Source organism: Vulpes lagopus, chromosome 2 (assembly GCF_018345385.1).
Source record: "Vulpes lagopus strain Blue_001 chromosome 2, ASM1834538v1, whole genome shotgun sequence".
Taxonomy (NCBI): Eukaryota; Metazoa; Chordata; class Mammalia; order Carnivora; family Canidae; genus Vulpes; species Vulpes lagopus.
The window spans coordinates 111,631,214-111,658,759 of NC_054825.1; the positions used below are offsets into that span (position 1 = coordinate 111,631,214).

General features: G+C 54.1%; 1 protein-coding gene across 6 annotated transcripts in view; it reads right to left on the bottom strand.

Moving 5' to 3' along the window:
• RPS6KA2 (ribosomal protein S6 kinase A2) overlaps window positions 1–27,546 on the bottom strand; it is a 350,533-nt gene that overhangs the window by 25,734 nt on the left and 297,253 nt on the right. For all 6 annotated transcript variants that reach the window (XM_041742331.1, XM_041742333.1, XM_041742335.1 and 3 more), the window contains 4 exons: window positions 17,143–17,207; window positions 7,122–7,224; window positions 4,451–4,581; window positions 3,265–3,390 (listed from right to left, as the gene is read on the bottom strand). In XM_041742331.1, the coding sequence (XP_041598265.1) occupies window positions 3,265–3,390; window positions 4,451–4,581; window positions 7,122–7,224; window positions 17,143–17,207 (425 nt within the window). The remainder of the gene's footprint in view (window positions 1–3,264; window positions 3,391–4,450; window positions 4,582–7,121; window positions 7,225–17,142; window positions 17,208–27,546) is intronic.

A 27,546-nucleotide genomic window follows, 5' to 3' on the forward strand; every position in this document is an offset into this window, starting at 1 on the left:
TGGGTAACTGTGGAGGACGGTGGGAGGGAGCCGCCTGGTGCAGGACACTATAAGCAGCATCCCCGGCCTCTGTCCACCAGGCCCCCGTGGCACCTCCCATCCCAGTGTGAAAACCAGGATGTCAGGAGCAAAAACAGACCCACCGATTACAACTGCCCCAAACAGAAGCCCATGCCCTTTGGCTGCATCCCACTGTTTTCAAAGTTGCTGTTCATTACGACGTACGTTCTTCTGCTCATTACGCAAAGGGGAGGTTTCTGAATCCCCTATGCAGTGGGGTGTGGGGGCTCCGACTGGCTCTGACTAGGCCGTGTATCAAAATGAAACACACCCTTTTCCGTGCATGCGAGAACGTGCATGGCTGGGTCTGCCCCTGCTCGTGTGCTGGTGGGATGCCGGGGGGCCAAGTTCGGCTGCCAAGGCTCAACAGGACGTCTGTGGAGCTGAGGTCCAACTGCACACCAAGCATCAGAGGCCACGCTCTCAGCTCTGTGCTGTTGCGAGGCCTACTCAGCTTTGCTGCTAAGTTCCTCCCTCAGCGGGGACACTGCTACTCATCCACCACTCAGCTGACCCAGTAAGAGGCCACAGACTATTTCAATTATGTTCTACCCGGAAAATACTGAAAACGAGATGGAGGAGCGATCTGCAGGATGTGAAAACATTTTGGTAACAAATGGGCCCATCCTGAATGTGGAGATCTTTGCCTTGAAACTCCTGTCACTTCCTTTGCCCTTGAAGGAGATCCAAACCAAGAGCAATGACGCTGTGATTCCAACCAGGAGCGCGCACGGGCTCCTGACCCAGCTCTGGGCCCGGGGCCTGTGCGGCGGAGGGTTGACGCTCCTGCCTGCGTTTGGTGAATTTAAACACCTTCCAGACGACCCACTGTGGTCTCAGTGCTGATGAGGGAAATCCTGCAAGGTCCAGCAGCTCAGTTTGTCCAGGGAACTTCAAGGCTTGGAAAAAAAGCAAGGGACAGGATGGAGCAGGACCTGGCTTTCTGCTGCAGGAAGCTGCAGCTACGCATCTGGCTCGTGGGCCCCGGGGTGAGATGCCTCGGATGTTCCCAGCACGGTGTGGCCTCAACGAGACACTCGGGGACCAAGGTAGAGACACGAAACAAAGCTGATTTCAGACGGTGTTTTTATAGGAGAGCTGGATATGGGGACAGTACGGGGAAACACACCACTGCCTCTGTCAATGCGAGGTTTCTTTTCAGAGGCACAAAACATAGCTGATAAGCCTCACAGAGGCAGGCTGTTTTCTAGAAGGGCATCGTGGTCACTGAGCCAGGCGAACAATAGATGCATTTCTTCGTGCTCACTGGAAGCGGTGATTGTTTCTGGGATTGCTGTCGGTCACCCGATAAGCTGCCTAAAGGAATTCTTCGAGAAATGACCCAGGCAGAAAAAATTCTCAGAAGCCCACGCAGGCATGTGGAGCATGTGTGACGTAGGTTCTGAAGCACGGATGAGATCCTCTCATCCAGGGCAGAGTGCAGGTGCACGCCCCACATCGGGCATACCTGCCCATGGGAGCTGCACCTGAGCGGGGAAACAGGGGCGTCCACGCACACACTCCGCTGGACTCTCCCAAGGAAGAGGAGAAATTGAACTCCTCATCACCCCACGCTTGGAAATACATGGAGCCGCACACGCCCGGGCCACAGAGGTGACCTCTGGCGACACCATGCCGCACCTGCTGTAGGACGCTGGGACCTGTTGGCGGTACGTGTGCACTCTGGACCCACTGCTCCCGGGAATCGCGCCACACTCTTTTCTTTGGCTCCCGGTAACGTGCTCCTGACTCCTGGGCTCCTGGGCAGGTGGGGTGCCAGGAGTCTGTCCATGCAATGCACAAACTGTTCCCCCGTATTTCAAACATTCTTTCTTGCTTGAGGAATTCAAGATACATTTGTTTTTTCTTTTTTTACAGGTTTTTCTTTTTTTTTTTTTAAGATTTTATTTATTTATTCATGAAAGACACAAAAAGAGACGCAGAGACACAGGCAGAGGGAGGAGAAGTAGCCTCCCTGCAAGGATCCCCATGTGGGACTCGATCTTGGGAATCCGGGATCACGCCCTGAGCCAAAGGCAGACGCTCAACCACTGAGCCACCCAGGTGTCCCTCAAGATACAATTGTCAAAGTCATCAATTTTCAACCCAAACTAGACCAAAGGGCCTAGGTTTTTTGTTTTGTTTTGTTTTATTTTTCATGTTTTTGGCTGGTGTCTTTTTCTTTTTCTTTTTTTTTTTGACAGAGTGGTATATTTTCTCAGTGCAAGAAACATAGAGTGTGGGCTACCTGCGAAGGAAGGGGGTCATCTCCCTGTAGGCAACATTTCGAACAATGTCTTCTGAGCTTAGGAAAATCACGATGGAAGGAATTGCTCCTTTTATACCACTGCCTGCTGGACAGGTTCCGTGTGTCCCCACATATTTGGTGTAGGGCAGGTGCAGTACCACGAGCTGCAGACACGTTCAGGTCTGGTCATGATGACGCCACAGGCTGGACATGGCGTCTCCAGGGTCTCGAGGTCAGTTCAGTGGGGAAGCAGTGGTGTTAGAGCATCTCTGGCTCTCTTGTGGAGAGAATGCACGGGGGACGCTTTTTACATAAGTTAGGTTATGTTTTTAGCCAGAAGCTTTAGCTTTCATCCACATTTTACCAACCAGAAAACTCAAGAAACTGGTATTTGGGATTTCCAGATCAAATACCAAATCTAGCAATAATTACAGGGGCTAAAGGTAATATGTAAAGATCGGATTCTAGATAATCTTAGATAATTCTTACTATTTACTTTTCTCGATGGTTGAGAGTAAAAGTACCGGCCCTCTGCTTAAGTTTGCCCAGATATTACCAGTTTATGCCTCTATTCCTTTCTTTGATTTAATTTTTGGTGACTGTAGCTTCCTCCTCTCCCCCTTCCTGTCCCCTCCTCCCTCAAACACTGTGCCCATACCCCAGTTGTATTTTCCAAAACCCTGGGCACCCAAAGCTTTTATTTGAGGGTATTCTGTATACAAAAGTGCTAAAGTTGGTCAGTACTTACATGTTGAATAAAACTGAAAATATTTATGATTTGCAAAATAAGTTTTGAATGGGTGACCTCATATCAAAGCAAAGCCAACTGTGTAGTGTTAGGGCTCGTGAGATGGTGCAGGGGGAGAGGCTGGCCAGCTCAGCCATGCCAGCTGGGGGCAGGGCAGTGGTGCATGGTGCCCGCCCACAGCACAGCCCACGTGCACACACGGTCTTACCTTCACGGCATACTCTGCCTCAGTAGCTTTGTGCACACAGCGCTTGCACACGGAGTAGGAGCCCACCCCGATGTCCTCTTTGATCTCATAGCCATCGGTGAAGTGGATGTTGTTTCCATGTAGCTGCTGCAGAGAGAGACCCAAGGCAGAGATTGTTGGCAGCCCTCTCTCAGGCAAAGACACAACCGCAGGCACACAGGGGCAGCCAGGGAGGTTCCAGATGGTCACTTGAGGTCACTGAGGCCAGGGGTTAATGGAATCATGAAGGTCATGCTGCTGGTCAGCAATGATTCCAGATCTAAATCCCCACTGCCCTCATCTCTCCAGTATGAGCTTAACTTTTTAGACCACAATACTCAGTGTCAGCTGACCGGCCACATTTCCCCCCAAGGATCCAAGAGTATGTAAATCCAGAGCCAGGAGCACAGAAGCACCTGTGGATAATGGGTGTGTGGTTCTGACACTCGAGGCCAGAGTGGTGTCTAGTGGTGTCTGGGTGTCAACATCTAATGGGAACTCACACCCCGGGGTGTCGCAGTCACAGCCCACGTCTGCCCATATGCACAAGCCTCCCCCCTCTGTACTGAGCACAGACAAAAAGCCACTAATATCAGTATACACCATCACAGCAAGTGTCCCCATTGGAAATCGTCAGTTCCCAGAGGGCCCTGGAGAGAGAAATAGTGAAATCTAACACTCTCTAATTTTCCCTGACATTGTCCTTAAATAAAACATAATCACAATTTCTTTTTAGAATTCTCTGTATCTGGTTACTTAAAATGTGGAAAACTCCTTCTAAAAAAATATCCTCCGAATTGATCCCCCAAATAGCACATTTCACAACAGGGAAGTGGTACCCGCAAACCGAACCACTCTCCTAGGGTGCCAGTCCTATCCATACCGTGACCCCTGCAGGGCTCCAGCCACAGGCCGACCCCGGGGGCATTCTCATCAGAACTCTTATCCCTTTGTTAGGATGACTGTGGCGCAGGGGTGAGAGCCACAGCTCAGATCACCTTGGGACTCGGTAACACCCAGGAGGCTGGGAAGAGTTGGTGGCAGAAAGTACACGTGGCACCAGCACCCTGGCACCCAGGCTGGCTCTCAGTCCACGTGCGACACGGGTGCAGGCATCTCCCCACCCACACCTGCTGGAGGCGGGGGCAGCCGTGCAGGACGGGGTTACCTGCACGATGGGATGGACCGTGGCTTTGTGCAGATCTTGTTGCGAGGGCTCCTGGACCAGACTAGAGGCGACAAAACTGAATCCTCTAAACAGATGATGTGCGTTGGCGCTGGGGGGGACGCCGGGTGAGTCTGCAGGTAACAACGAGAGCATTCAACATTCCAGGAGGGGCTTACTATTTTGCATTCTCCAATCTCTTTTGCTTAATTTATGACACCATACAGCTTGGGTTGTGCTAGGGAGTAACTGAAGTGCTAAGGACACAGAGAAATCATTCTCTCTGCATTTATGCATTAATAAGAGGTAGAATTTTCTAAGCACGTGAGCTCAGCGCATGGTCGTGTTAAAGGGTAGCTATAGCAAGGTGATTCTGAAAGAGTGGCTAATCCACATCCTGTAGGTTAGATTTCTGGATGCGGAGTAGGAACATCTTGTGGTAGGCTTATGGTCTCTCTTTTTTTTTTAAACTTAAGCCAACAGGAAAGCTAGTTTGGTCACGCACAAACCAGCTGCCTACTGGATTGCATGGATTGGTGAGAGATGCCAGACCAAGATGTAAAAACCCCTCAAACATACTAGTCATGAGATCATCAAAGTTTTAAATTTTCTTTTATCCAGCTCATGTGCCTACATTTTATTTATTTATTTATTTATTTATTTATTTATTTATTTATTTATTCATTTATCTATTTATTTATTTTTGCATTTCAAATACTGTACCCAAAACCAGCATCCCCTGGATGATTCTAAAGCACGCTAAGTTCTACTTATGCCGCCTATGGTTCAGGGACGCCAGCCACACCAACCAAATGTTAGGGGTGATGACTTCCACAAGGACTCATCTGAACTTGAGCTGATTGCCCTGAGCCTGCCCGCCAGCTCTGTGGGTCCCTGCAGGGAGAGGCAGCCTTGGCGATAGAAGGTGATAGAAGGTACGTCTGTGTACTTCGTGCCCCACCGCCAGTTCAGAGACAAAGCTTGTTTGATCTGCAAATTCTCCACTTACTAACAAAAGTGCATCAGTGCAAGGTAAACGAGCTGTTCTTCCCCCAAAGCACACACACTCTTCAGCGGCTGTAAATGAGCCTCTTGAGCTATATGCTCTGCCTTTACCATTTGCAGGGCTCTGGCTAATTCTCTGGGATGAGCTCAAAGTCTTAAATCTGAAGCCCTAAGGAGGACGCCAAAGCGCCCTGGGGGTTGAAGATCATTCAACGTGGATGTATCCGTTGTGCTCTGTAGAGACCTCCAGGGCAGCAGGTGGTAGCATGGGGGCTTTTCAGGAGCAGAAAGACCTCAAAGCTGCAATTCTGTGCAGGAGAAAGGCAGAGAGTGGGAAGCAAGCCGGGGAGCCGGAGCCCCGGGTCTGGAGCAGCTTGGCGCCCGCCGTGCTTCCGTCTCTGCTGTCTGGAGGCACATGGTTTTCAGATTCTAAAAACTACTCTGTGCTGCAGCCTTCTGGGTTTTAATGAAGCTTCTCCAGTCTAGCATGGTGGGAATTTATTTCCCAGCGCCAACCGCCTAACTTAAAGGGAATAAAGTGGATTCTCTGTTCCAAGTTTCTCCACGTAGTATATTGTATTTGACCATCTCTGTTTCACGATCATCCATAAAAATCATAGAAAGTTTCACATTCAAAAGTTAAGAAGAATCCCCATAGACAAGGGATTTCTTCCTTTTTTTTTTCTTTTCCACATAACACCATTATGTAACAGATATGCCACTGTGTGGACTGGACCATGTTCCCCCAAAATTCATAGTTTGAAGCCCTAACCTTCCATGTGACTGTCTTTGGAGATGGGGTCTTTCAGGAAGTAATTAAGGTGAAATGAGGTCATGAGATCTGCTCCAAGAGCACTGGTGTCCTTATAGGAAGAGAGAGCGAGCAGGGATCTCTCTTTTCCTCCTCGTGGGCAGAATGAGGCCGGGTGAGGACACACAGAAGGTGGCCGTCTGCAAGCCACGAAGAAAGCTCTCACCAGGAATCAAACTAAATGTCTGTTGATCGAGGTGCCCATCAGGCAGCCTGGGCAGACCAAGACAATCCCCATACCCCCAAAAAACTAATATTAACTCATTAATGTCACAAAATGAGAACTTCTAGAGGGACTGACGAGCTCTGACTCTTCAAGTCAAGAGTGACTGTTCTTCATGAAAGCTTTGTGTACGTGTCATGTGCTGTGGGGACGTCCAGTAGCTGACACAGCTTTTCTGACAGGTGTGTGGGGTTTGCATGAATAAGATCTATGGTTCACATAGCTATGGGCTTTGCCTTCCTCCTCCCACAGAACCCTCTAGATACATGAGAGATTTTCATCGTCTTGAGGTTCTCTTCTGTGCCTGCCTGAAAGAAGCGGTCCCTGGATTGGCAGCTCAGAATGAGAGGCAGCCGGCGAGGGGGACTCTACGGAACTCCTAGATAATTTCCAAACCAGATGCTGCTGGGGTGGCAGCGAGGGCGGAGGGATGACCGAGAACTGGTTCTATCACTTAAACCTCCATGGTGGACCAGAAAACAAGAAAGTCAAACAGAACCAACCAGTTTTCTCCAAGGAAGCTTTCCTGAACCTGAGATCTGCTGGCTTCTAAGTCACTCTCCCTAACTGACCCAGGAGGAGGACCCACAATTGGCCAGCACCCCGGGTCTGCATGCACTCACGCGGGCACACACCTGTGGGTGTCCGTGCTGTGAACTCGGGGTCAAAGTGGAAGGTGTCCTCGGGCCTGCCCACTGCTGGCTTGAATGGCGGCTTGATCTCCTTCCTGTACAGCTTCTGCAGGGAAAGCAGGACGGGACAGTGAGGAGCTATAGACACCTCGAAACATGCCATAGAGCAGCAGACCCTGATGTTGGGGAGGGGAAGACATGCTTCGAATACTCCGCCCCGGTTTTCACTGGCTGCCAGCCCCTGTGCACATTCTGAAGTATACGTGAATACGTGTGGAATCCAGTAAGTCACGTGTTGATATTATGTACAATATATGATATAATTACAATTGAAGGTATGAGGGTCTGGACACATGCTAAGTAATCTCCATTTAGGGCAACGTGAGGTTTTAAGCCTTTTTGGGGGGGCACAATTTTTCTTTTTGAATTTTTCTCTTCAAGTCCAATCTGGCTGGACAGTAATGTCTTAGCCCACTCCAGGTAACAGCAGGGAGGGGCCCCTGCTGCTTGGCACCCTCCCCCGCCCTGGCCACTGTGAGGCCAGCACGTGGGGAACGCTGGGAAAGCCCCCCGCTAGAATCGAACCAGGTCCCTCCTGTGCACATGCATCCCAGAGCATGTGACTGGGGAGCAAAGTACTTTCCTCGGGCACCCCAGATTTGGTATTCCTAGATTTGGGGGTCCAGACCCCTCTGCTCAAGTGGGCAGAGTTGGGCTTTTGCGTTCCTTTACATGCATTTGTGTGCCTTGATGGGCTACTGAGAATGCCTGAATCCCGAGGAGGATCGGCCCTTCTCCAGAATGGCCACTTCTGGCCCTGACCCTGAGTCACGGAGCCAGAAAATCCATGCCCCTCACTGCTTCACTCTGACACTGGCTTCCTTGAAAATGTGGTCTAAACCTGATCGCGTTGTCTTCAGTGCTCTCAGGCAAATCAACAATTCGTTCTTTTGGGGAGATTCAACTATGGGAACGATGCAGTTTGGAATCAGGCCTGGGTAAAGCTGCCGATGCGGAAGAAGCAAGCGGGGGGAGGAGGGGAAAGTGGGGCCAGCCTGGGAGGTGAGCCCTGGGATGGAGAGGCTTCGGGGGGGGGGGCCTCAAGGCAGCTGCTCCTGGCTGAGGCTGAGGGGGCATCTGCGGGGTAGACTTCAGAACATCCCAGTCCTTGTCAGTCGGCGTGCCCTGGGAGCGGAGTCACGGTACTGGCCGGTGTGCTGAGAACCTGGCAGGTCGGCACACCCAGGGCCTGGACACCAGGAGGGGAGTCTGGCTGCAACCATGTAGCACAAGTTTTCCCAGTTTTGCCCAGGCCCTTTCTTGACTCTTCTATGTCTGTAGGTCTGCAGCCAGGGACCCTCGTGGCTCAGAAAACAAACGCAGCGACCTCCGTCTGGATCTGCTCTAAATCTCTCCATGACACAGAAAAGCAGATTTTATCACCTTGACTTTACAGATGAGGGAACCCAGGCGAAGGCAGGTTGGGTGAGTGGTGCAAGGTCAGGAGCGAGTGAGGGTCAGCAGGAAGAGGACCTGCTTTTCCCCTTACAGCAGCACTCATGGGGTGGGAGGGTGCGGTGCCCCATCCCTGCCCAGAGCACACCCTTCCAGAAGCCATGGACTGCCAGGCGCGGCTGATAGAACAACCACTGTGTCTGGGATCGGGGAGGCGGGGGGTGGGGGGGGGCAGAGGCCGGCATGGCTGGTGACCACCAGGCGCCCCTGGTTTGCGGGAGGCAGGAGCTGGGCCAGCACAGGGCAGAGCAGAGCTCGGGATGTGCACCTGGGAGCCCCCGGAGGAAAACGAACGCGTTGACTCCGCCCTGGATTATCTGGTCATTTCCTGCCCTGGGTGAATAGATTTCATTAGGAATTGATTTACTTCGTAAGCTCTTTCCAGAAATAGAAAGATGCTACTTTCCGCGGTGACGCACTCTGGGGTGGGAATAAACTTCCATGATGTGTGCACTTGTCAGAGGAGATCTAATAAGGCCAAGCAAAGTGTGCTTCCTTATTAAAATGTTAGCGGTTACTGAGACTGATGGCTGAGGCGCAGCCCTGCGGGGCTCAGACCCTTTCTGTTCGCAACAGGGATTCTCCAGCGGTATTTGAGCTGGGTTATTAAATCAATACCTGTCCTGCTCAAGGAAAACTCACATCCTCTCCCTGGTCAGGCATGTGTTCTCTTGCAGGTGGGCGACAGGTTAGGGAGGAAGCTAGTGGGGAGGGGAGGGAGCCGGAGGGAGAGGAGAAGGGGAATCCCAACTAAGCCAGGCTCCTGCTTTAGGAACAGGGGGGTTTATTTACAGGCACACAGAACTGGCTGTCACTTAACCCAAACGAGCAGTGAGAGGCGAGCCGTTTGCATGTGGGGCTGGAGGTCATACATTTCAGCTGCTCTTCTCCCTGCAGCTCCACTGACACAGGGACCCCTGGAAGCAAGAGGCCGAGACCTGCTCCCAGCCTCAAACCTGCAGATAAAACATCCCCAGAACCCAGGGCTTTTCAACAGAAGCGGTTTTGCTCTAAGATGGAACACCAAGCAGCACCTGGAGGCGTCTGCGGTCAGGACCCTGTGCATATGTGGGCCCCCAGGGGGTAGATTCCAGGCTGCTGGGGACACCCTGCAGGCTCGCTCTGTCCGACCACCAACAGTGTAACCACACCAGCTCCAATGAGAAGCAGGGCTGCGTCGTCAAGGCCACTGGCACTTTTTCAAATCCCCTTCCCCTCCCTGCAGAAACATGCACAGCTCTGCAGCTCATCCTGCCATCCCTCCACCCCCACCCCCCCCCCTGCCATGGGGGGAGGATACCAAGGCTTTGAGAATCCAAGTGGACCAAGAAAGCACAGGCGCCTCCTCGGACCACACTGACTCTCAGGACCACGTGCTTTAACCTAGTCTTTCGCCTGCCTCACCCCCAATAGCCACACAGAGGCCCAGGCCCGAAGGCTGACCTTGTGGGGAGACAAGGCTCCCATTTTCCAAGTCTTTATATGTAAGGGAAAGGAATTCATCAGAATGGCATCTGTCACCTAGCAATGGTGCTGCTGTGCACATCGTTTGGGTGGAGAGGACTGCCTCCCTTTAGCTCCAGTATTTAGCAATAACTCAGGGAGCAGAGGATGTGGTACCTCCTGGCTTCCCCCACCCCAGGACCCCCAGGCTGGCCTGCCTGGTTCAGATTCCCAATTCCTCCCTCCTAATGCACACCCAGCCCAGTGTGTGCCCCCAAACTGGTCACAGAACCCAGCCATCGCTCAGCAGCACAATTATAGCATGTATGTCTAGTTTTCCTTAGGCCTTCAAACCTCCTCTGTAAGCCTGTGCTTCATTAAGGAAATCCTAACTGACCAGAAGGGAGAGCGTGGGAGAGAGAGCCCACCGAGGGCTCGCTGGTGGGCGGGCTCCCTCGAGGGCCCCTCAGCCCCCAGAACACTCATCCCTGTTCTCGGTCCACCTGTGAGCATAGCCTGTGCAAGGGCAGCCCCAGAACACACCGTTCCTCCCGGTCCCCGAGGAGGCTGTGGTTTCATCCTGGTTCCGAGCAGGTAGCAAAGGGCTGCGTAGGGTACCCAGGTGCCCTCTGTGCTCTGGATGGTTCCTGATGCAGTCTTAAAGGTCGGTCAGTTTCTTCCTATAACTGGGTAAACTTTGGGCTAATGTGTGCTAATATGTGTTACTATTACACATGCTTTTCTTTCCCTGTGTTCAAATCTAGGAGTGGGTTTGGGGTTTCAGGGCAAAGATACTTGTGCTTCTCATTTTGGAATGTAAGTGGCAGTACACAGGGTTAAATCGAGAGCGATTGGCAGCCACGTTCTGTGTAGGTCTTGAGCTTGACGAGATGCATTATAATTCTGACCTAGATTCCCCTCTCTGAGCCTCTGGAACAGTCCATCCCACACTGACAGAAAGGGAATGGGGGTCTCATGATCAAATTCACCAGGGCATCGCTTTAAATCACCTCAGCCGTCCCGGGATCTTAGGATGACACAAGTCGCAGCCACATGGGAATGGATTCGCACGTCATGCCGGGAGGCTCTGAGCAGGTGCACCAGGGCTATTTATACCTAAACGACCTTCCGGTGACAAAGGGGAGAACCGGGGGGCACAGTGAGAGTGGTGACAGGGTAATGTGATAGGAAGCTGCTTCTAGCCTGGGGTCACAGACCTAACATCTGCTTTCTGCAGGCAGCTCTGGCTCCAGGCATCTCAAAATTAACATTCTCCAATTAGGAAAGGGCACACAGCGAGCTATAGATTATTCCTGAAATAGCAACACAGAAATAATGTGGAATTGATGCCAGCCTGGCAGGGTAACAGGGAGAAATCAAATGGCTCCAGGTTCCCCCACCCCGCCCCTGGGGGATCTGATGGGTTCGTGGTCCATGAAGCAGGACTCTGTCTACACAGCTTACCCCTCGCTGAAAGCAGTTCCAGCCAAAGTATCTGTATTTATAAAACTGCTGAACTGAGAGGCGGTTATTCATTGAACAAAGAGTCCTGTCGGGCTCCTTGAAAGGAGAAGCTCTGCTGGTGTATTTAACGTGGGAATAAACTGATAGAAATCTTTCTAGCAGGCAGTGGGAGGAGCCCCCTCACCCTCTGACACAGGCCCCGAGATGCTGGCCAGTAGCCAACCGCTCCTGGGAACTGAACCCCTAAACTCCCCTCTGCACAGTCTTGTGGGCGAGAAGACTTCTGTCTGCAACTTCTGGTCACATGTCCGGCAAGGTGGGGACTTTGGGTCATGCTGCCAGTTAGCCCACGGGCCCTGGGCTCTCTTCTTCCTGCTCCGTGCCTCGGTTTCTCACGGGAGACCCTCCCACCGCAGAGTGACCACTGCTGGTACCCTTGGAAGGGTCACAAATGCAAACAGAGCGACACCAGCACAAGCTGCCAGTATTCATAAAAGTAGTCGCGATATCGGGTTCTGAACAGGTACGGTGAGGGCCCCAGGCTCTGCCAGGAAACCGGAGGCTGGTCAGCAGGTGTCGGAGGGCAGTGGGGTGCCAGGCCATGCTGCGTGTCTTCCTCGGGGCCTGCGGTGTGGAACTTCCATGCAGCAATGGGGCAGTTTGAGTGGTGTAGGTGCAGGACTTGGGGGCTGTCATGTTTCATTTGTCTCGTGAGACAGAGCAGCTTTCATGAAGTCCGCTCCGCAGCAGACGTTCACCTGTTCGGCTTTGCAGACAGGTGAACAGTAGAGCAGGACGGTCTGGGGCAGTGGTCCCACCTGCACCGTGGGTGGACTTCTGCTCCAGCAGGTCACCTGAAAATTGCTGCTGGCAGTTTCAGGTCACAGAGAGAAGCAGAAAGTGGAAAAAATACCCTTGCACTTTCCAGGGCAGATCCTGGGTTCAGGCGGGTCAGGGAAGTGGCTCCGGGTCGTCCTCACGAGCCTCTGCCGGGCAGAGGGAATGCCTCCTGGTAGTCAGAGTTTTTGCAAACGCTGCTCTGCTGTGGTTTGCTTATCTAAGCTGCCGAAACAGAACGGGCACGTCTGGACACAGACTTAGTAACATTACTCCCCAGAAGCCTCGCATGTTCGTGTCTGCTTTCTCAGACTGCCACTTGCCAGGTGGGCGACTGGGAGCCACGCTGGACACCAAGACTCACGGCTCGGGGGTGGGGAGGGAGGGTGGCGATGGGGGCCGCTCATCTTGCTCCCCGGGAGGCCCCTGGCAGCTGCGAGAAGGCTGTGGTCCCCAGGAGGGCTTGGCTAGTTGCATCTCCCCCCAGATGTCAGGGCCTGCCCGCGTTCTCTGCGGCGGTCCTCTCTCCGACGGGACGCCTCCACGGTACACCTCTTCTGTGGCTGGACGGGACACGACCGTGCAGCCGTCGGATGATGAGCAGCTTGGGGACAGCTGTGTCTTTCCATTGCTATAGTGCGGACACCCTGCTCGCTCACCTGGACACGGCCAAGCGCCAAGTATCATTTATGAAATACATGAATTTGCACAAAAGTGGTGACTCAGAGCTCCTCTCCCTTAACCACTGACTGGCTGCTTTCATTCAGGGCCTGGGATGGAGTGCGATCCTTCCATCCCTCTGTCCCTCCCTCATCAGCCTCGGGCAAATACGGAAGTGACAGCACATATGCTTGGTCCCCATGAATCCGAAGGGCCTCTCTCAGAAGCAAAATGAAACAAAATGCTAAAATCAACAAGAGAAACTTCCCATCCTCCGTTTTAGTCCCAATCACTTTAAAATAAAGCAGAACGCCACGTTCTTGGTGCAGAAATCCCACGACCACGTTTGCCCTGCAGGGACCTGGCCCCATGTGTGGAGACAAGATGAGCCATGCTCACCGGGGCCGGTATTGTGGCTGGACTCTCACCGGGGGCGGCTCCTAACGCTGCAGAAAGAAGCCGGCCTCTGCTCAGAGCTCACGTGGACCTGGGCTTTCTGGGATGCACATGAGCTCAACCTGCATAGCACACTCAAGGTCATCATTGTGCTATGAAAGTTCGAGGCGTTTCATAAAGTTGTCTTGGCTCCCCTGTGCACAGCCACTCCTTCAGGGGTGCCCTGTCTTGGCTGAGAGAAGCATCTGTCTGCAGCACTTGCCAGTAGCTCCTCTTGCTCCAGGTGGCTGTGTCGAGAGGTCCCCAGAGCCGTGTGACCGGGCCTCCTTCCCTCTCAGCTGCAGCCCTCAGATCTCCCACACCACGTGGCCAGCTCCCCTACTCTGCCCCAGGGATCCAGTTCTCCTGTTTTCTCGTCAGTGTAGGCAGGGGCTGTGGTGTTCCTGCCCCGAGAGCCTCTCCCACCTTCTCCCCTGCTCCCTCGCTCACCCACTATTCATCGAGTGCCTCCTCTGCCTCAGCCTGTCTCAGAGGCAACACTGGCAGTGACTCCTGAGCTCTTGGGGCTTCCATCCCGGGGGCAGGGGATGGGGACTGAGAACACCATGAAGCAGGGACATGATGCACTGGAAGGTGATGAGGAGCTGGGGATGGAGGAAGGTCAGGGGGCCAGGGCACTGGGTGAGGAGCGGTGGTATTAGAAGGGTGGCTCCGGTGGGACAGGCTTTTCAGAGAAGACCTCAGGAGCGCTTAGGGACATGTGGGCCGATGTGCTCCGCAGAAGGGGCCTGAGAGGCTGGCATGGAGGGCATAGCTCCGGTTCCCTGCCTCCTCCCTCCGTGGTTGCTCTTCACAGCGCAGCCTCCTCTCCATGACTCAGTGCATGTCCTCCCCTTCCTGCCTCTCTCTCTGGACCCGGGGCAAAGCCAGGGGTGTCACGGCCAGCTCTGTCCCCACCTCCTGGAGGTGCCTGAAACGTGGTCAACAGCGTGGCCAAGTCTGTGCAACAGTGCATAATAAGAGAAGGGGGTATGCAGCTCTGCTCTGGTGCCTGTGCTCGGAAGGGACAACATCTGGCAGGGGGGACTGTGCCCCAGCTTGTGGGGCTCCTGCCCTTGGTGTGGCACTGGCCTCTGGGGCTAGCACACAGCCCGAGGCCTCATCACCACACACGAACAGCAGAGCTTCTGTGCTGGGTGGGACTCGTGAATGATCCACCGACAAAGATCTTTAGGGGCCTGTGTGTGAGTTGAGGGCGACCGGGCTCCTTATAAGCTCACATCTCAGTAAGCGAAGGGAGAAGAGTTTTCACAGGCAGGTTGTGGCTTTGATGTCTTTGTTTCCACTTTTCTAAATGCATAAATGCAAGCTGATGTCGACTGGGCCCTTTAACCAGGCCTGTGTACCTGGCGGGGAGGTCACAGGTGTGCCAGCATCTCGAGGGCTTCTCTCGTCTCGCCGTTGAAAAGAAACCAAACCTCGTAAAAGCTCCATAATCGGAACGGCAGAAGGGGGTTTTAAGGAAGCTCGTGCTCTCCCTGCTGGTCCACTTTCACAGGAGGAGAAGGGAGGTCGGCAAAGGTCAGAAGGTCCGGGAACAGCTGGTCCCCTACGGCACTGATGTCAGCACCTTCTCAGAGGTAACAACCGCAGGGGGCCGGGGGCGGTTGGCCACGGAGCCACCTGCTGCTGGAACTCGCTCAGGTGACAGAAAATAACAGAAGCTGACGGCCTCTGTTCTGCAGGGGACATTCATATATAAATATATGTATTTCACATTCTGTTAAGATCCCCCGAGGTTAATCTGTGAGCTCCAGAAAAGAAACCTCGGAATGTGCCTGCTGTGTGAACCGAAGGAAAGGACCAGAAGACACTGGCATCCATGGGGGACGCCTTCGTTACACACAAAGCACAGCCGTGGCCGCTCAGAGGCACCGTCCCCAAGCCGACGGGTTAGGAGGTGGCTCCGAGAGGCTGGTTGGGGTGAGGGTCCGGAACTCCTCTGCCAGCATCCACCTCCAAGAGGCATCATGGCAACCACCTGGAGAACTGGAGCCAGAGGCCTACTTCTGATGGGCCCCTCCCTCCAGGTGGCATCTGGGCATCAGGCCTGTGTACAGAAGTCCCGGGGGGTCGGTTCAGCCAGAGCCCCTCCCCACTGTGTTTCCTCCCGGTGGCCTTCCATCCATGGCCCCCCATCTGCCCCCTGGCTATAAATCCCACCGCCCCAGCTAGCCAGAGTTGAGCCCCATCTCTCTCCACTGCAGACCCTGTCCCCATGGTCCCTGAACTCATCCCGACATAAGTCTTCCTTATGTCACTAACAAGTGTCACCAATAACTTTGTCTTTAACAGTTGGATTTTTTTTTTCTTTAATGACTCTGCAAGAAGGGGTAGCTGTGTGGGCCTGAGCCCCAAAAGAGAGACTGGGAAAGCAGTATGGAATTCGAGATGCCAGCGGTTCAGCACTAAAGAGCACTGTGCAGTGGGGCCCGGTGGCCTGGAGATCCAGTGACCCAGCAGCCTGGTGATCCACAGGGGCCCAGAGACCCAGAGACCCAGCAGCTTGGAGACCCACAGGGACTCAGAGACCCAAAGACCCAGAGACCCAGCAGCTCAGCAGCCTGGAGACTCACAGGGGCCCAGAAGCCCAGAGACCCAGAGACCCAGCAACCTGGAGACCCGCAGGGGCCCAGGGACCCAGAGATCCAGAGACCCAGCAGCCTGGAGAGCCACAGGGACTCAGAGACCCAGAGACCCAGCAGCTCAGCAGCCTGGGAGCCACAGGGACTCAGAGACCCAGAGACCCAGCAGCTCAGCAGCCTGGAGAGCCAGAGTGGCCCAAGGGCCCAGAGACCCAGAGCCCAGAAACCCAGCAGCCCAGCAGCCTGGAGACTCACAGGGGCCCAGAAGCCCAGAGACCCAGAGACCCAGCAACCTGGAGACCCGCAGGGGCCCAGAGACCCAGAAACCCAGCAGCCCAGCAGCCTGGACACCCACAGGGGCCCACGGACCCAGAGATCCAGAGACTCAGCAGCCTGGAGACCCACAGGGACTTCGAGACCCAGAAACCCAGCAGCCTGGCAACCTGGAGACCCACAGGGACTCAGAGACGCAGAGAACCAGCAGCTTGGAGACCTACAGGGACTCAGAGACCCAGAGACCCAGCAGCCCAGCAGCCTGGAGACTCATAGGGCCCAGGAACCCAGAGACCCCAAGACCCAGCAGCTCTGCAGTCTGGAGACCCAGAGGGGCCCAAGGGCCCAGAGACCCAGCAGCTCAGCAGCCTGGAGACTCACAGGGGCCCAAGAGCCCAGAGACACAGCAACCTGTAGACACAGGGGCCCAAGGGCCCAGGGGCCCAGAGACCCAGAGAACCGGCAGCCCAGTGACCCAGTGCCCTGAGGGGCTCCTGCAGCCTGTTGCTGGGTGGAAGGTGATCTCTGCTCTGTTCTCAGCAGCTGGGAGTAGCGGCAGGGTCATCTCAATCTGCCTCCAAAGGGCCAAGTGCTAAAGGGATTTTCGGCCTGGCACTGCAGGAAGGGGGGTCCCTGGTCTGTGGCTATAAAATGCCAGCCTGTTCAGAGGGCTCCTGAGGCAGGCCCCCGCTCCAGGTGACAGGGCTGCAGTCACCTCTGGTCTGTACCAAGCTGGTGCACCCTCCACCTCACCTCCCATCATGCAGGGCAATGGGCACTGTGCAACTCACATTCCAGTCTATGGTCACAAAGAAAGGATGTCGCTTGATCTCTTCCACCCCGTCGATGCCAGCACCTGTCGGAGGACAAAGCAGAGGTGAGCATCAGAACAAACTCCTGGTTTCCTGACCTCTGATAGCTTCTGGCACAGCAGTGCGAAGGGCTGCGGGGCGGGGGTGCTCGGAGCGGCTCCCAATGCCTTCTTCCTGAGGGAAGGGGCCCCTTCTCCCCTGCTTCCCTGCCTCCACAGCTCTGTAAGGCTGTGACAGGGCCAGGGCAGGGGTGGGGCAGGCTGGAAGCTTCCTGCTGCAGGTGTGGAGGTGCCTGGAAACTTGGAGGGGGAGCTGAGGCCCATCACAGCCTGGCTGCATGTGTGCATGTGTGCATGTGTCTATCTATGTATGTAGCTATGTATATATCTATGTATCTTCTTTTTAAAAAATTATTTATTCATTTGAGACAGAGAGAGAGAGAGAAAGTATGAGCAAGAGGAGATGAAGAGGGAGGAGAAGCAGACTCCCCACTGAGCCTGGAGCCAAGCATGGCACTTGATTCCAGGACCTGGAGATCATGACCTGAGCTAAAGGCAGATTCCCAACTATCTGAGTCACCCAGGTGCCTCATCTATCTATCTATCTATCTATCTATCTATCTATCTATCTATCATCTATCTATCATCTATCTATCATCATCTATCCATCCATCCTATCCATCCATCCATCTATCCATCATCCAAGTAGGCTCCATGTCTGAAATGGGGCTCAAGCTCACAACCCCGAGATCAAGAGTCACATGCTCTCCCGACAGCCCTGCAGCTCCTGCCCCCTGGCTGCACTCTCGTACCCACTAATCCTAGCTCAGCCTGGCCTTCCAGAAGGATGAGAACGTGCAGAAGCAGCAGGAGGGCAGGCCGCAGTGCATAGCACCGTGTTAGACGGCTCTGGGTTTACAGGTAGAGGAAGAGAGCCAGGACCTGGAGAGGCTGCGTCCAGCGGGACAGAACCCAGAGAGAGACTGACATCCACCCCCGGGGCCGCCCGGGGCCCTGGAGACTGCTTATAAATAGTTCTGCTGGGTTTGTTAGTTCTCTTTTCACTTTGCTGCTTACATTAAATCCCAAGGCCAGGTGGGGGGAAGGGTCGGGGGGAGAGGTCGAATCTGCAGAAAACAGAGGACTCAGGCAGGGAAATGTTTTGCCCCACATGGTGACGTCATTATACATTTGCCTGAAGCACACAGGCCGCTAAGGCCTGCCAAGAACAGGCCAGCGCTGGTGCATCCATTGTCAAAGTGCACAGGACTGACACCACTTCAGGGCTTGGGGAAACTGTCTAGGGGGTGGGGGGCATACATGGGAACTTGCTGTACTTGCTGTTCTGTTTTTCTCTCAATGCTGATCCAAAAATAAGTCTATTAGTCCAGAGAAACCAAAATCCCGAGGCCCTAAGAGCTCCGTGTTTTCTCCAGGATGGGAGGCTGGAGAGGAGCCTCAGTGGGTGATGGAGGGCACTGGGGGCTTGGGGACGTGGGAAGGGGAAGCAGGCCGTGGGGGCTGGGCTGTCTCCAGCCAGCTCTTGTCCCAAGCCTGGGGAAGGGGGTTCTGTGTCACTCGGTTTGTGAGACATAGACTTCCCGATTCTGCACCCCACCCTGAGCTCTGCAGGTCAAGGCCTGGTTCAGGGGTTCCCTGTTCAGCCAGCACCCCAGAAAGGTGGCTGGTGGTGGCTGCTGGCTGCTATGGGAAGGAGCAGGAGCAGGAAGGTGTGTAGAGGACCAGGGAGCCACCCCAAGGTGCTGTGGCCACCCTGGCACTGCCCATCCAGCCACACTGTCAGGGCCTGGGAAGTCGGGTGGAGTCCTCCATCCAGGGTGCTGGGATCCCAGGAGCTGAAGTCCTCCTGGATTGGGCTGGATGCTTTCACATCCTAATCCCCTGAGTGCCCTTTCCTGGTATTTCCGTGGTCGTGGGCACCACTCACGTGACCAGAAGGTGGGACAGTTCAGCCCCACCTCTGACCTCCAAGGAGGGGAGACAGCTGGCGGTGGAGCCCATCACCAACCCCCCGTGATTTCATGGAGCACGCCTAAGTAGTGGAACCCTTGGGAAAGCCCCATACATCAGGGTTTGGAGAGTTTCTGAGCTGATGAACAAAAATGCATCCATGTGCTGCTGGGGGGGTAGTAGCGCATCCAATCCAAGGGGACTCCCTCAGACCTCACCCTAGGTACCTCTTTATCTGTATCCTTTAAAACATCCTTTGTAATAAACTCGTAGTAGAAAGTGAAATGATTTCCTGAGTTCTGTGAGCTGTTTCAGCATATCATCAGACCCACAGAAGGGGTCTCGGAAACTCCTGATGTATAGCTGGTTGGTGGGGAGCACAGGTGACGCCCTGGGCGAGGGACTGGCATCTGAAGTGGGGCATCTTGTGGGACTGTGCCACCTCCAGGTGGTTAGAGCCAGAGCTGAAGTGAATCGTAGGACACCGAGCTGGTGTCTCCTGGGAAGTGAAGACTTCGCTGGTGTGGAAAACCCACAGGTCTGGTGTCACAAGTATTCGCGCGAGTAGAGGGAAATGGGTTCTATATTCGAGGACCTCCCCCTGAAGACCTCTCTGGATTTCCGAGTCTGGCTCCCTTGTTCCCGGATCTGATCCCAGCAGCTAGCAGCCTGTGACGGGTACCCAGACGGCTGCTGTGGAAAACCGTGCAGAACAAATCAGCGCTCTGACCCCCAGCACTGGCTCCCGTCAGCCCATCGCCGATCTCCTTTGATGAAGACCAGAACTCTGAACTCAAAAATCCTCCCGGTCCTGAGGATTAAAGAGGAAGGAAACCCCACCCCGGATCTGCACTGCTTCCCAGCTCTTTCTTTGGTGAGTGCTGCCGGGCTGCCAGAAGCCCTATGGGTCGGTTGGCGGGGGGCACTTCGAGCACACACGTCCGAGCCCAAGGGTGCAGGCACCTGCAGGGGGACTCATCGCTACATTTCTTTGAAGAATCTGCTTTGCATCTTGCACCCGTTGCATTTCACCTTCATCCGTCATTTGCAAATACACAGTCTGCAGGGATTTGAACCAAGTGAGACACAAACGGAAATACAGATTTGGGTGTGACTCCGAGTTCTGTGCTGGGTTTTCTCGGATACCCAATCAGCACATTTTTATCTGCACCTTCTTTCTTCTGCTGCAGTGAGATTTTTATCCCATGTTTGTGCTTTGAAGCCTCAGCAAACAGTCGACAGTGAATTAATTAACACTTGGGTTATTGCTTAAAAATTATAGGTGTTCGTTCCAAAAGGAGGAAAATGTGAAACGGAAGGAAAAGTTCTTCTGCACACGGTTCTTCGGGGCTACCTCACCGTCCCCTGTGCACACACCACGCACGGTCATTGTTTTGGATCTAGTCTTATTTATCCTCTCCTGAGACGTGTCAAGCAGGCCGCTTTGTATCCATGACCCCTTCTTACGTCAACTGAACAGCAGAGCCAGTCGGGCAGGGTTGAGCAGGGTTGGGGGCTGGGAAAGTCAGGGAGGGTTTGTGCAGATGCCTGGGTCACACCTGGGTGCTGCGGGCTCTGACCCGATGCCGTGGAGATCTCCCCCTGCCCCACGCGGAGGGCTGCGATTGGTCCCCATCACACAGAGCTGGTGAGGGCACATCCTTACCGGTGGAGATTTTGGGGACAGAGGAGGGTACTTCTCTCTTTTTAGGCAGGTGACTCACACGACGTCCTCCACGCCAGGTAAAGATGAGTTGAGAAGTTCAATGGAGCAGTAGCTCTGGGAGCTCACAGTCGACTCTTGGGAGTAGGAACATGTAGTCACCTATGGCCCGTCGGCAAACGGGCGTGTTCACGTGGACCCGAGTCTCAGACTCCTGCACGCGGGGTGAGGGTGTAATCTCTCATCCAGGCGGCCCTTCCTTACATCCACGGGTCACGGTGAGTGTGCCCTCCTCCCGTGCTCAGCGCCGGTGCGTCCAGCCTTCTGCTGCTCACAGCGTTGACAAGGCAAACACTTTCACCGTGGGGTTCATCAGCACTGGGCTTCCACCTTCTCAGTAACTTACTCTCAAAAAGTTTTGGTATCTTCCCCTAATATTTCTATTGTTTCTTCAGTTCCACAGACAGTGTTGGGAACGTTTCATCCCTGGGGCCCCTGAGATGCCTCTGAAGTAGTCACTCTGTTGTTTTGGTGCCACACGGCATCCATCTAGAATTCTTTTCTTTTTAAATTTGTATTATCATTTGTTTTTTAAATTCTATTTAAAGATTTTATTTATTTATTCATGAGAGACACAAAGAGAGAGGCAGAGACACAGAGGGAGAAGCAGGCTCCCTTTGGGGAGCCCGATGCAGGACTCGATCCCAGGACCCCAGGATTACGACCTGAGCCGAAGGCAGACACTCAACCACTGAGCCACCCAGGTGCCCCTTTTTTTTTTTAATTTAAATTTTAATTTTTTTAAGTGACCTCTACTCCCAACGTGGGGCTCGAACTCACAACCCTGAGATCAAGAGTCACATGCTTCCCCATCTGAGCCGTCCAGGTGACCCTTATGTCCAATTCCTGGCATGTGTTCAGAACACGCTTACTTTCGGTTACCATCCTTGCTTCCTCGAACTCCACCGGCTGGCACACCTGTAATATCCAGGCTATCCTGTTGGGCAGGTGAACACGAGGTCTGTTTTTTATGTCTTATTCACTCACATGCAATCTACACATTATTTTTCACAGTCTAGAAACTATTTTGCTGTCCCTTTGAAATTTCATTTGTTCGGTGTTTAAAACATTTGCTGGGCCGTGTCTCAGAGGACGCTGGTGTGAGCTGACCAGCGCCTTGTTCTTGACCAAGCTGTCAGAGGTTGGCCAGCCGCTGATGGGACCCAGGATGGGACCTCGGAGACCAGCCTGTAAAGCATGTCTTGGGGAGACTCTCATGAATAAATAACGTTGGGGAGTAGAACAGAAACAAGAAACACAGAAAATGCCCTGCTAGTGGGTGGCTCCGTGCCGACAGGTGTGCCTGAGATGGGATCTGACGTGGTCTACACAGCTGTGCTATTTTACATGGACGCGTGCACCTCATTCCTTTCTCTGCCACATACTCCTCTGGGCGTCTGAGAATCTCCTAGAAGGTCCTCTAGGAAGACACAGAGGCTCACGAAGGATGATGAGGTAGAGAGCTATCAGCTTTGAAAAACCCTAGAGAATGGGTTTCCTCCCTTTTAGCACCCATCCTAATCTTCCATCCCTCAGGAAGGTCTGGAAAGCAGGCCAACTTCGCTGGAGAGGCGTTTACTCTCTGCCCTGCTCTGCAAACCCATTCACAAGAACAGCCACCACTGGTGGCCTTCCTGAGCCCAGAGGCGCGCCCTGAGGTTCTGGAGGGCTCTGCCCGGACCTCACCAGGGTGCCACCCTGGCCTGAGCACACAGATGCCGGTGTGGGGGCGGGGCTCGAGCTTGTCCTTGACCTCCTGGATTTGCGAATCTTTCAGAGTGAGGAGTGTCACACCTGGAAGGCACCTCGAGGGCGGAGATGAGGACACGGAGGCCCAGCCCAGGGACTCATCTCCCCAGGCCTCCCTCTCAGAGCAAGCCTGACCCCCTCCTCCATCTCCCCGTTGGCCTCTGTGGACCAACCAGCCAGCGACACCAGCCCCGAGGGGCTTTCTCTAGAGCACAGTGAGACTGTCCCCTGGCCGCGCCCTTCAGGGGGACACCTCCAGGGATGCCCTGGCAGCCCCTGCTTGGCCTGCACCACCTCCTCCAGCGCCCCCCTCAGGCACAGAGATCACAGCATGCCCCTCGCCTGTCTTCTGCAACTTTGCCCTCTGACCCCCTCCCGGGAACAGCAGCTGTTTGGGGGCCACCGACATACTTAGCACAGGGTCGCATCGTACAATAAGTTGTATCTTCGCCTAATTCAGAGTCGTCAGCTGTCGTACCTCCGCACAAAGTCACAGTGGGAATGAACGCAAGTGGCGCTCCAAGACTCCCGAGGTCCGTGAAGTGTGGAAGCTCGCTGCTCGCCACGCAGGAAACTGCCTGCTCCCCCTGCGCACCCCGCCCTCTGGGACTGCCAGCTCCGATGGCTCTGTCCCTCCCACCTTCTGCCCGCAGCACCCTGCCCTTGCACACCTGCAGTGACTGGCTTTTCCGGTTTGCAGGTTTGCCTGTTAGGCCCGAGGCCGAGGACTGGAGCTCCCCTTGGAGGCTGCCAGCACCATCTGCCCGCGTCACCAGCACCTGCTCAGGTGTACACAGCTCGGTTGGCAAGCAGCGAATACCTCTAGTCAGCAGCAGGTTAGAGACCTAGATTCAGAGTCTTGAGTGAGGACATTCGGGGGGATACTGAGGCAGAAGTGCCACTGGCTTTAGACCTGGTGGCCGTGGCAGGGCCTTCCTGCAAGCCATGGTGGAGGAGGGGCCTCGGCATCTTCATCTGCAAAGTGTCAGAGGTCAAGCAGAGGCACCTTTGCTCTTTCTTCCAGGTGTACACTTCTGTGCACCTGCCCTTGGAGGGTGTCCCTCTGAAATTCTTGTACTGGTGTTCTGACCCCTCAGAACCTCAGAACGTGACCTTATCTGTAAGTGGGGACACCGCAGATATGGCTAGTTATGATGAAGGCATCCTGGGCGGGGGAGGAGGGGACCCCCACCCAACCTGACCGGCATCCTTGTGGAAAGGGGGCAACTTGGGATGCAGACACAGACACAGGGAGAATGCCAGTGAAGGTAAAGGTAGAGAGGAGGCTGGTGCTTCTGGAAGCCTGTGAGCAGCGAGGATCCTGCAGCCCCCAGGAGCTGGGAGAGAGGCCCGGGATTTTCCTTCTCACCCTGCCCATGCCCTGATGCAGGACCCGGGCCTCCAGAGCTGGAGACATTACGCCCCTGGGGTAAGCGCATGGTCCATGGCACTTTGTTCTGTGGGCTCAGGAAGCTCATCAGTGGGATGGGACAGCCACAGAGCGTCTCACCCTTTGCTGCAGTCACCCTTATCTGTTTGTCCCTCATCATTTCCAGCTTATTGTTTTACCCCCAGCATGCAAGTGGGCTTGGCTGAACCCGCTGGGAACTCCACTCCTGCGTCAGGGGCAGAGGCAGTGGGGCAGCAGGGACGTGGGGTCGGTGTGAGCCTGGGAGTGGGCCTCCCGGGGGGGCTCAGTGGGAGGGGAGGCACCAGGAGGGGTGCAGGGGGATGTGCAGGGGGTTTGTTGTTTCCCAGCACCAACGGGCCGGCCATGGGGTAGGGTGCCTGGGGTGGGCTGGGGGCCCAGGTTGCTTCGACAGGGTAGGATTCAAGAGACAGAGGTTCTGGCTTACGTGTGAGGATCAGCAGCGGTGAGGGGCAGGAAGGGGGATGCCCTCTGAGCCCCCTGAACGGCCGGGGGACTATTTGATGGCCAAGGGTAAGGTTCCCAGCAAATGGAAAGGACAGAAGGACCCAACTGCCTGTGCAGACCAAGATGCATCTATGCAATGTGATTTCACTCCTTATGGCAGAGGATTTGGGGACAATTAGATTCAGTTACATCCCCAGGGAAAGTCGTATGACTAATAATAATCCTAACTACAGTTTCTTCTTTAATGCTGAGTCTGGACATCTTCTGTTGTGTATCCTCCGAGGGCGGGCCAACTGCTCCTGGAGGCTGCAGGACCCCCTTTGGGGATGATCTGAGGGGCAGATTTTGGCCGCAGATGGGCCGACAGCCATGCCTCCTGGGGGTTCTGCTGGGCTAGGCTCTTCTAAGATGACATAAGCCCATACACTTAATGAGAGAAGCCCAGCTTCCTCTCTCATCAGTGATTTAAACTAAATAACAAAATGATACTTTGGGTTAGAGAACTGTGACTTTTGTGACATTAAATTCTAAGACAAAAGAATAAATTATTTAGAAAATCATTTCCTTCTTCTAGAGCAGAGGGAGAGGAAATACGGCTCCTCCCCAAGTGTCATTCACCAGGCGGTGTGTGGTGACAAATCCTCTCCAGCTAATGCACCGGTGTTTGAAAGGACAGTGACGTCCAGGCACAAGTCTTCAGCCGCCTCAGGAGACCAGTGTGACTCGCTTCTGGTCTCGTGTGTGTTTCAGCCAACGGATGGGTCCGATGTCTTCATTCCTCTGTTCTGAGTCTAGGTCCCCGCGGGGACATCTGGTGGGGTAGGACCCGCAGCCAGGCTCCCCCCGGCAGGGAACAAGTGGCGGCCGGGGCTCCGCTGAGAGGGAACCGGGGACGGGGAGGAGGTGCCACGTCTGCTCCCCTCGCCAGCCTGTGATTTTCACACGTGCTCGCACAGTCACAATTCACCACGTGCCCAGATCTCCGTCCGAGAACGACAGGGCAGGGACTGCACAGACCTTTGCAGCACAAACTCGGCACCGAAAGAGAAGTTTCAGCCGTGGGCAAGGTTCCTGGTGGAGCACCCTGGACAGGGCCTTGGAGGGCGACTGTGCTGGTGTCCCCCTTCCCCGTGGGTGGAGGGGCCCTGCGCTCCCTCCCATTGAGTTCAGGACCCGGCAGGCCACCTTGATGCTTTCCTGTCAGGGAACGTAGGGCTCTCCAGACACAGGTCAAACACGGACTCTTTTTTGCAATGATCTCAGGAGAAGGTTTAACAATGTCTATTAAAATGCATCCCATAAAACGATAGTCTGTTTTGTTTTTCCCAGAGTCGCAGTGTAGCGGTATTTGTGCATCAGATAACTTTTCTCTGTTCTGTCCCACAGCCAAGCAGGAGAGAACAATGGTCCAGTTAGTAGGAAGCAGTGCAGCCAAGAGGTGTAGACACGATCCCCTACCATGGATCTTGGGGCTCCGGTGATCTCTGCTTTTCATGGATTTGTCAGACACATTAAAGCGTGTCCTGTGTGTCACGCACTGTTCTAGCTCTTTAGGTTTTTCCAACCACACTGTGAAGGAGGTATTGCCATCACCCTCAATCCACGGATAGGGAAAGTGGCCCAGAGAGGTGCAGACATCTGCTCCAGGTCACTTCAGCAAGTAAGTGCCAGGTGGGATACGGTCCTGGCATTGCGACCCTCTGCCCTCTGCCTGGTGCTGCCACCTGGGGCTCCTCACGAGCTCCCCTTCCCCGGTGCACACTTGCCAGTGTCCACATTCCTGCAAAGCTCTCTCTCCTTCCGGTGAGCTCCACCTTATACCTCTCTACTTGCCACTTCCTTGGCTAATGCTGGCATCTTCTGCTGTGCTAAAGGCCCTGTGAGAGCGAGGACCATGGTTTTGCTCCACTGTGTCACCAGAGCCAGAGCCTAGGAAGCACTGGGGAGCCCCATATGCATGTGTATTATTTCTAGATTACATACCATACAGTCCCTCTCCTTCCTAACTAATGGGTCCCTAAGATCTGCTGAAAGGAGTGAGAAATAGGGTTTGAGGAGTTGGGGAAAGGTCGACCAGGCACAGACCCTCCCTCAGGTTGGCTCACCCTTTATCGAATACCTCCCGCAGCTGACCCTGGAGGTTGGCTAATAAGACAACCATTCCCAATCTCCTATTCCTTCTATCCTAATACTTATTTTCCCACATTCCTTTTAGTTAGAAGCGCCAAGTGACAGTTTCTACTTAGCAAGAAGTAAAGAGAAGTCCCAGCGTTGCCTTCCTGAGAAAAGGGACAGATGCAGCTGCCCTCATCCATTTCCTCCTTTCAACTGAATGTGACGCCTGGAGCTGTGGCAGCCACTTTGTGATCACAAGGCACCACTCATGAAGATGAAAAGGCAATGTACTAAGGGTGGTAATAAAAAGATAAGCAGACCTGGGCTTTTGATAACTATAGTTCGGTTGCCGAGCCAACGCTTACAACCCTCTATGGCCATATGACTTGTTACTGCAAGAAAACTAAATTGCACTTTGAAGAATTAAATCATTGGGTAAAATCATTTTAAGTTGCTTAGGCCTTCTGTACTTTGCAACTACGAGTAATTCTTATGGACACCCCTCTCTCATAAGCAAATCTAAGTGTCTCCTTTTCCCTACCTTGAAGCACTGTTGTGCAGATTTTGATGAGATAATGATTTTCTTAGTGCAGTGCACCATGCACACTACCGTCCTCCCCAGGGGGACCGAGGCCCGGGAAGAGAAGTGAGCTGTTCAGCTGGTTGGTTAAAGAACCGATGGGGCAGAGGAGCAGGAGAGCTGACCTCCCGCCTGCCTCCAGGGCTGTGCAGAGAGGCTGTGCCCAGGCTGGCTGGGGGTATAGCACTTGGGAAGGAGTCACAGAATGAAATACAGGGGCGTCCAGGTATTGGAACCCGGCATCTGGAAGACTGACAAAACAAGACAGGGACTCTGCCATTGTGGGCTTGGTGGGGGAAGGGGGGAGAAGGAGAGGGGGCTCGTAAAGGGGTAGAAATGACCTGCAGTGATGTTTCTGTGCACTCCAGGC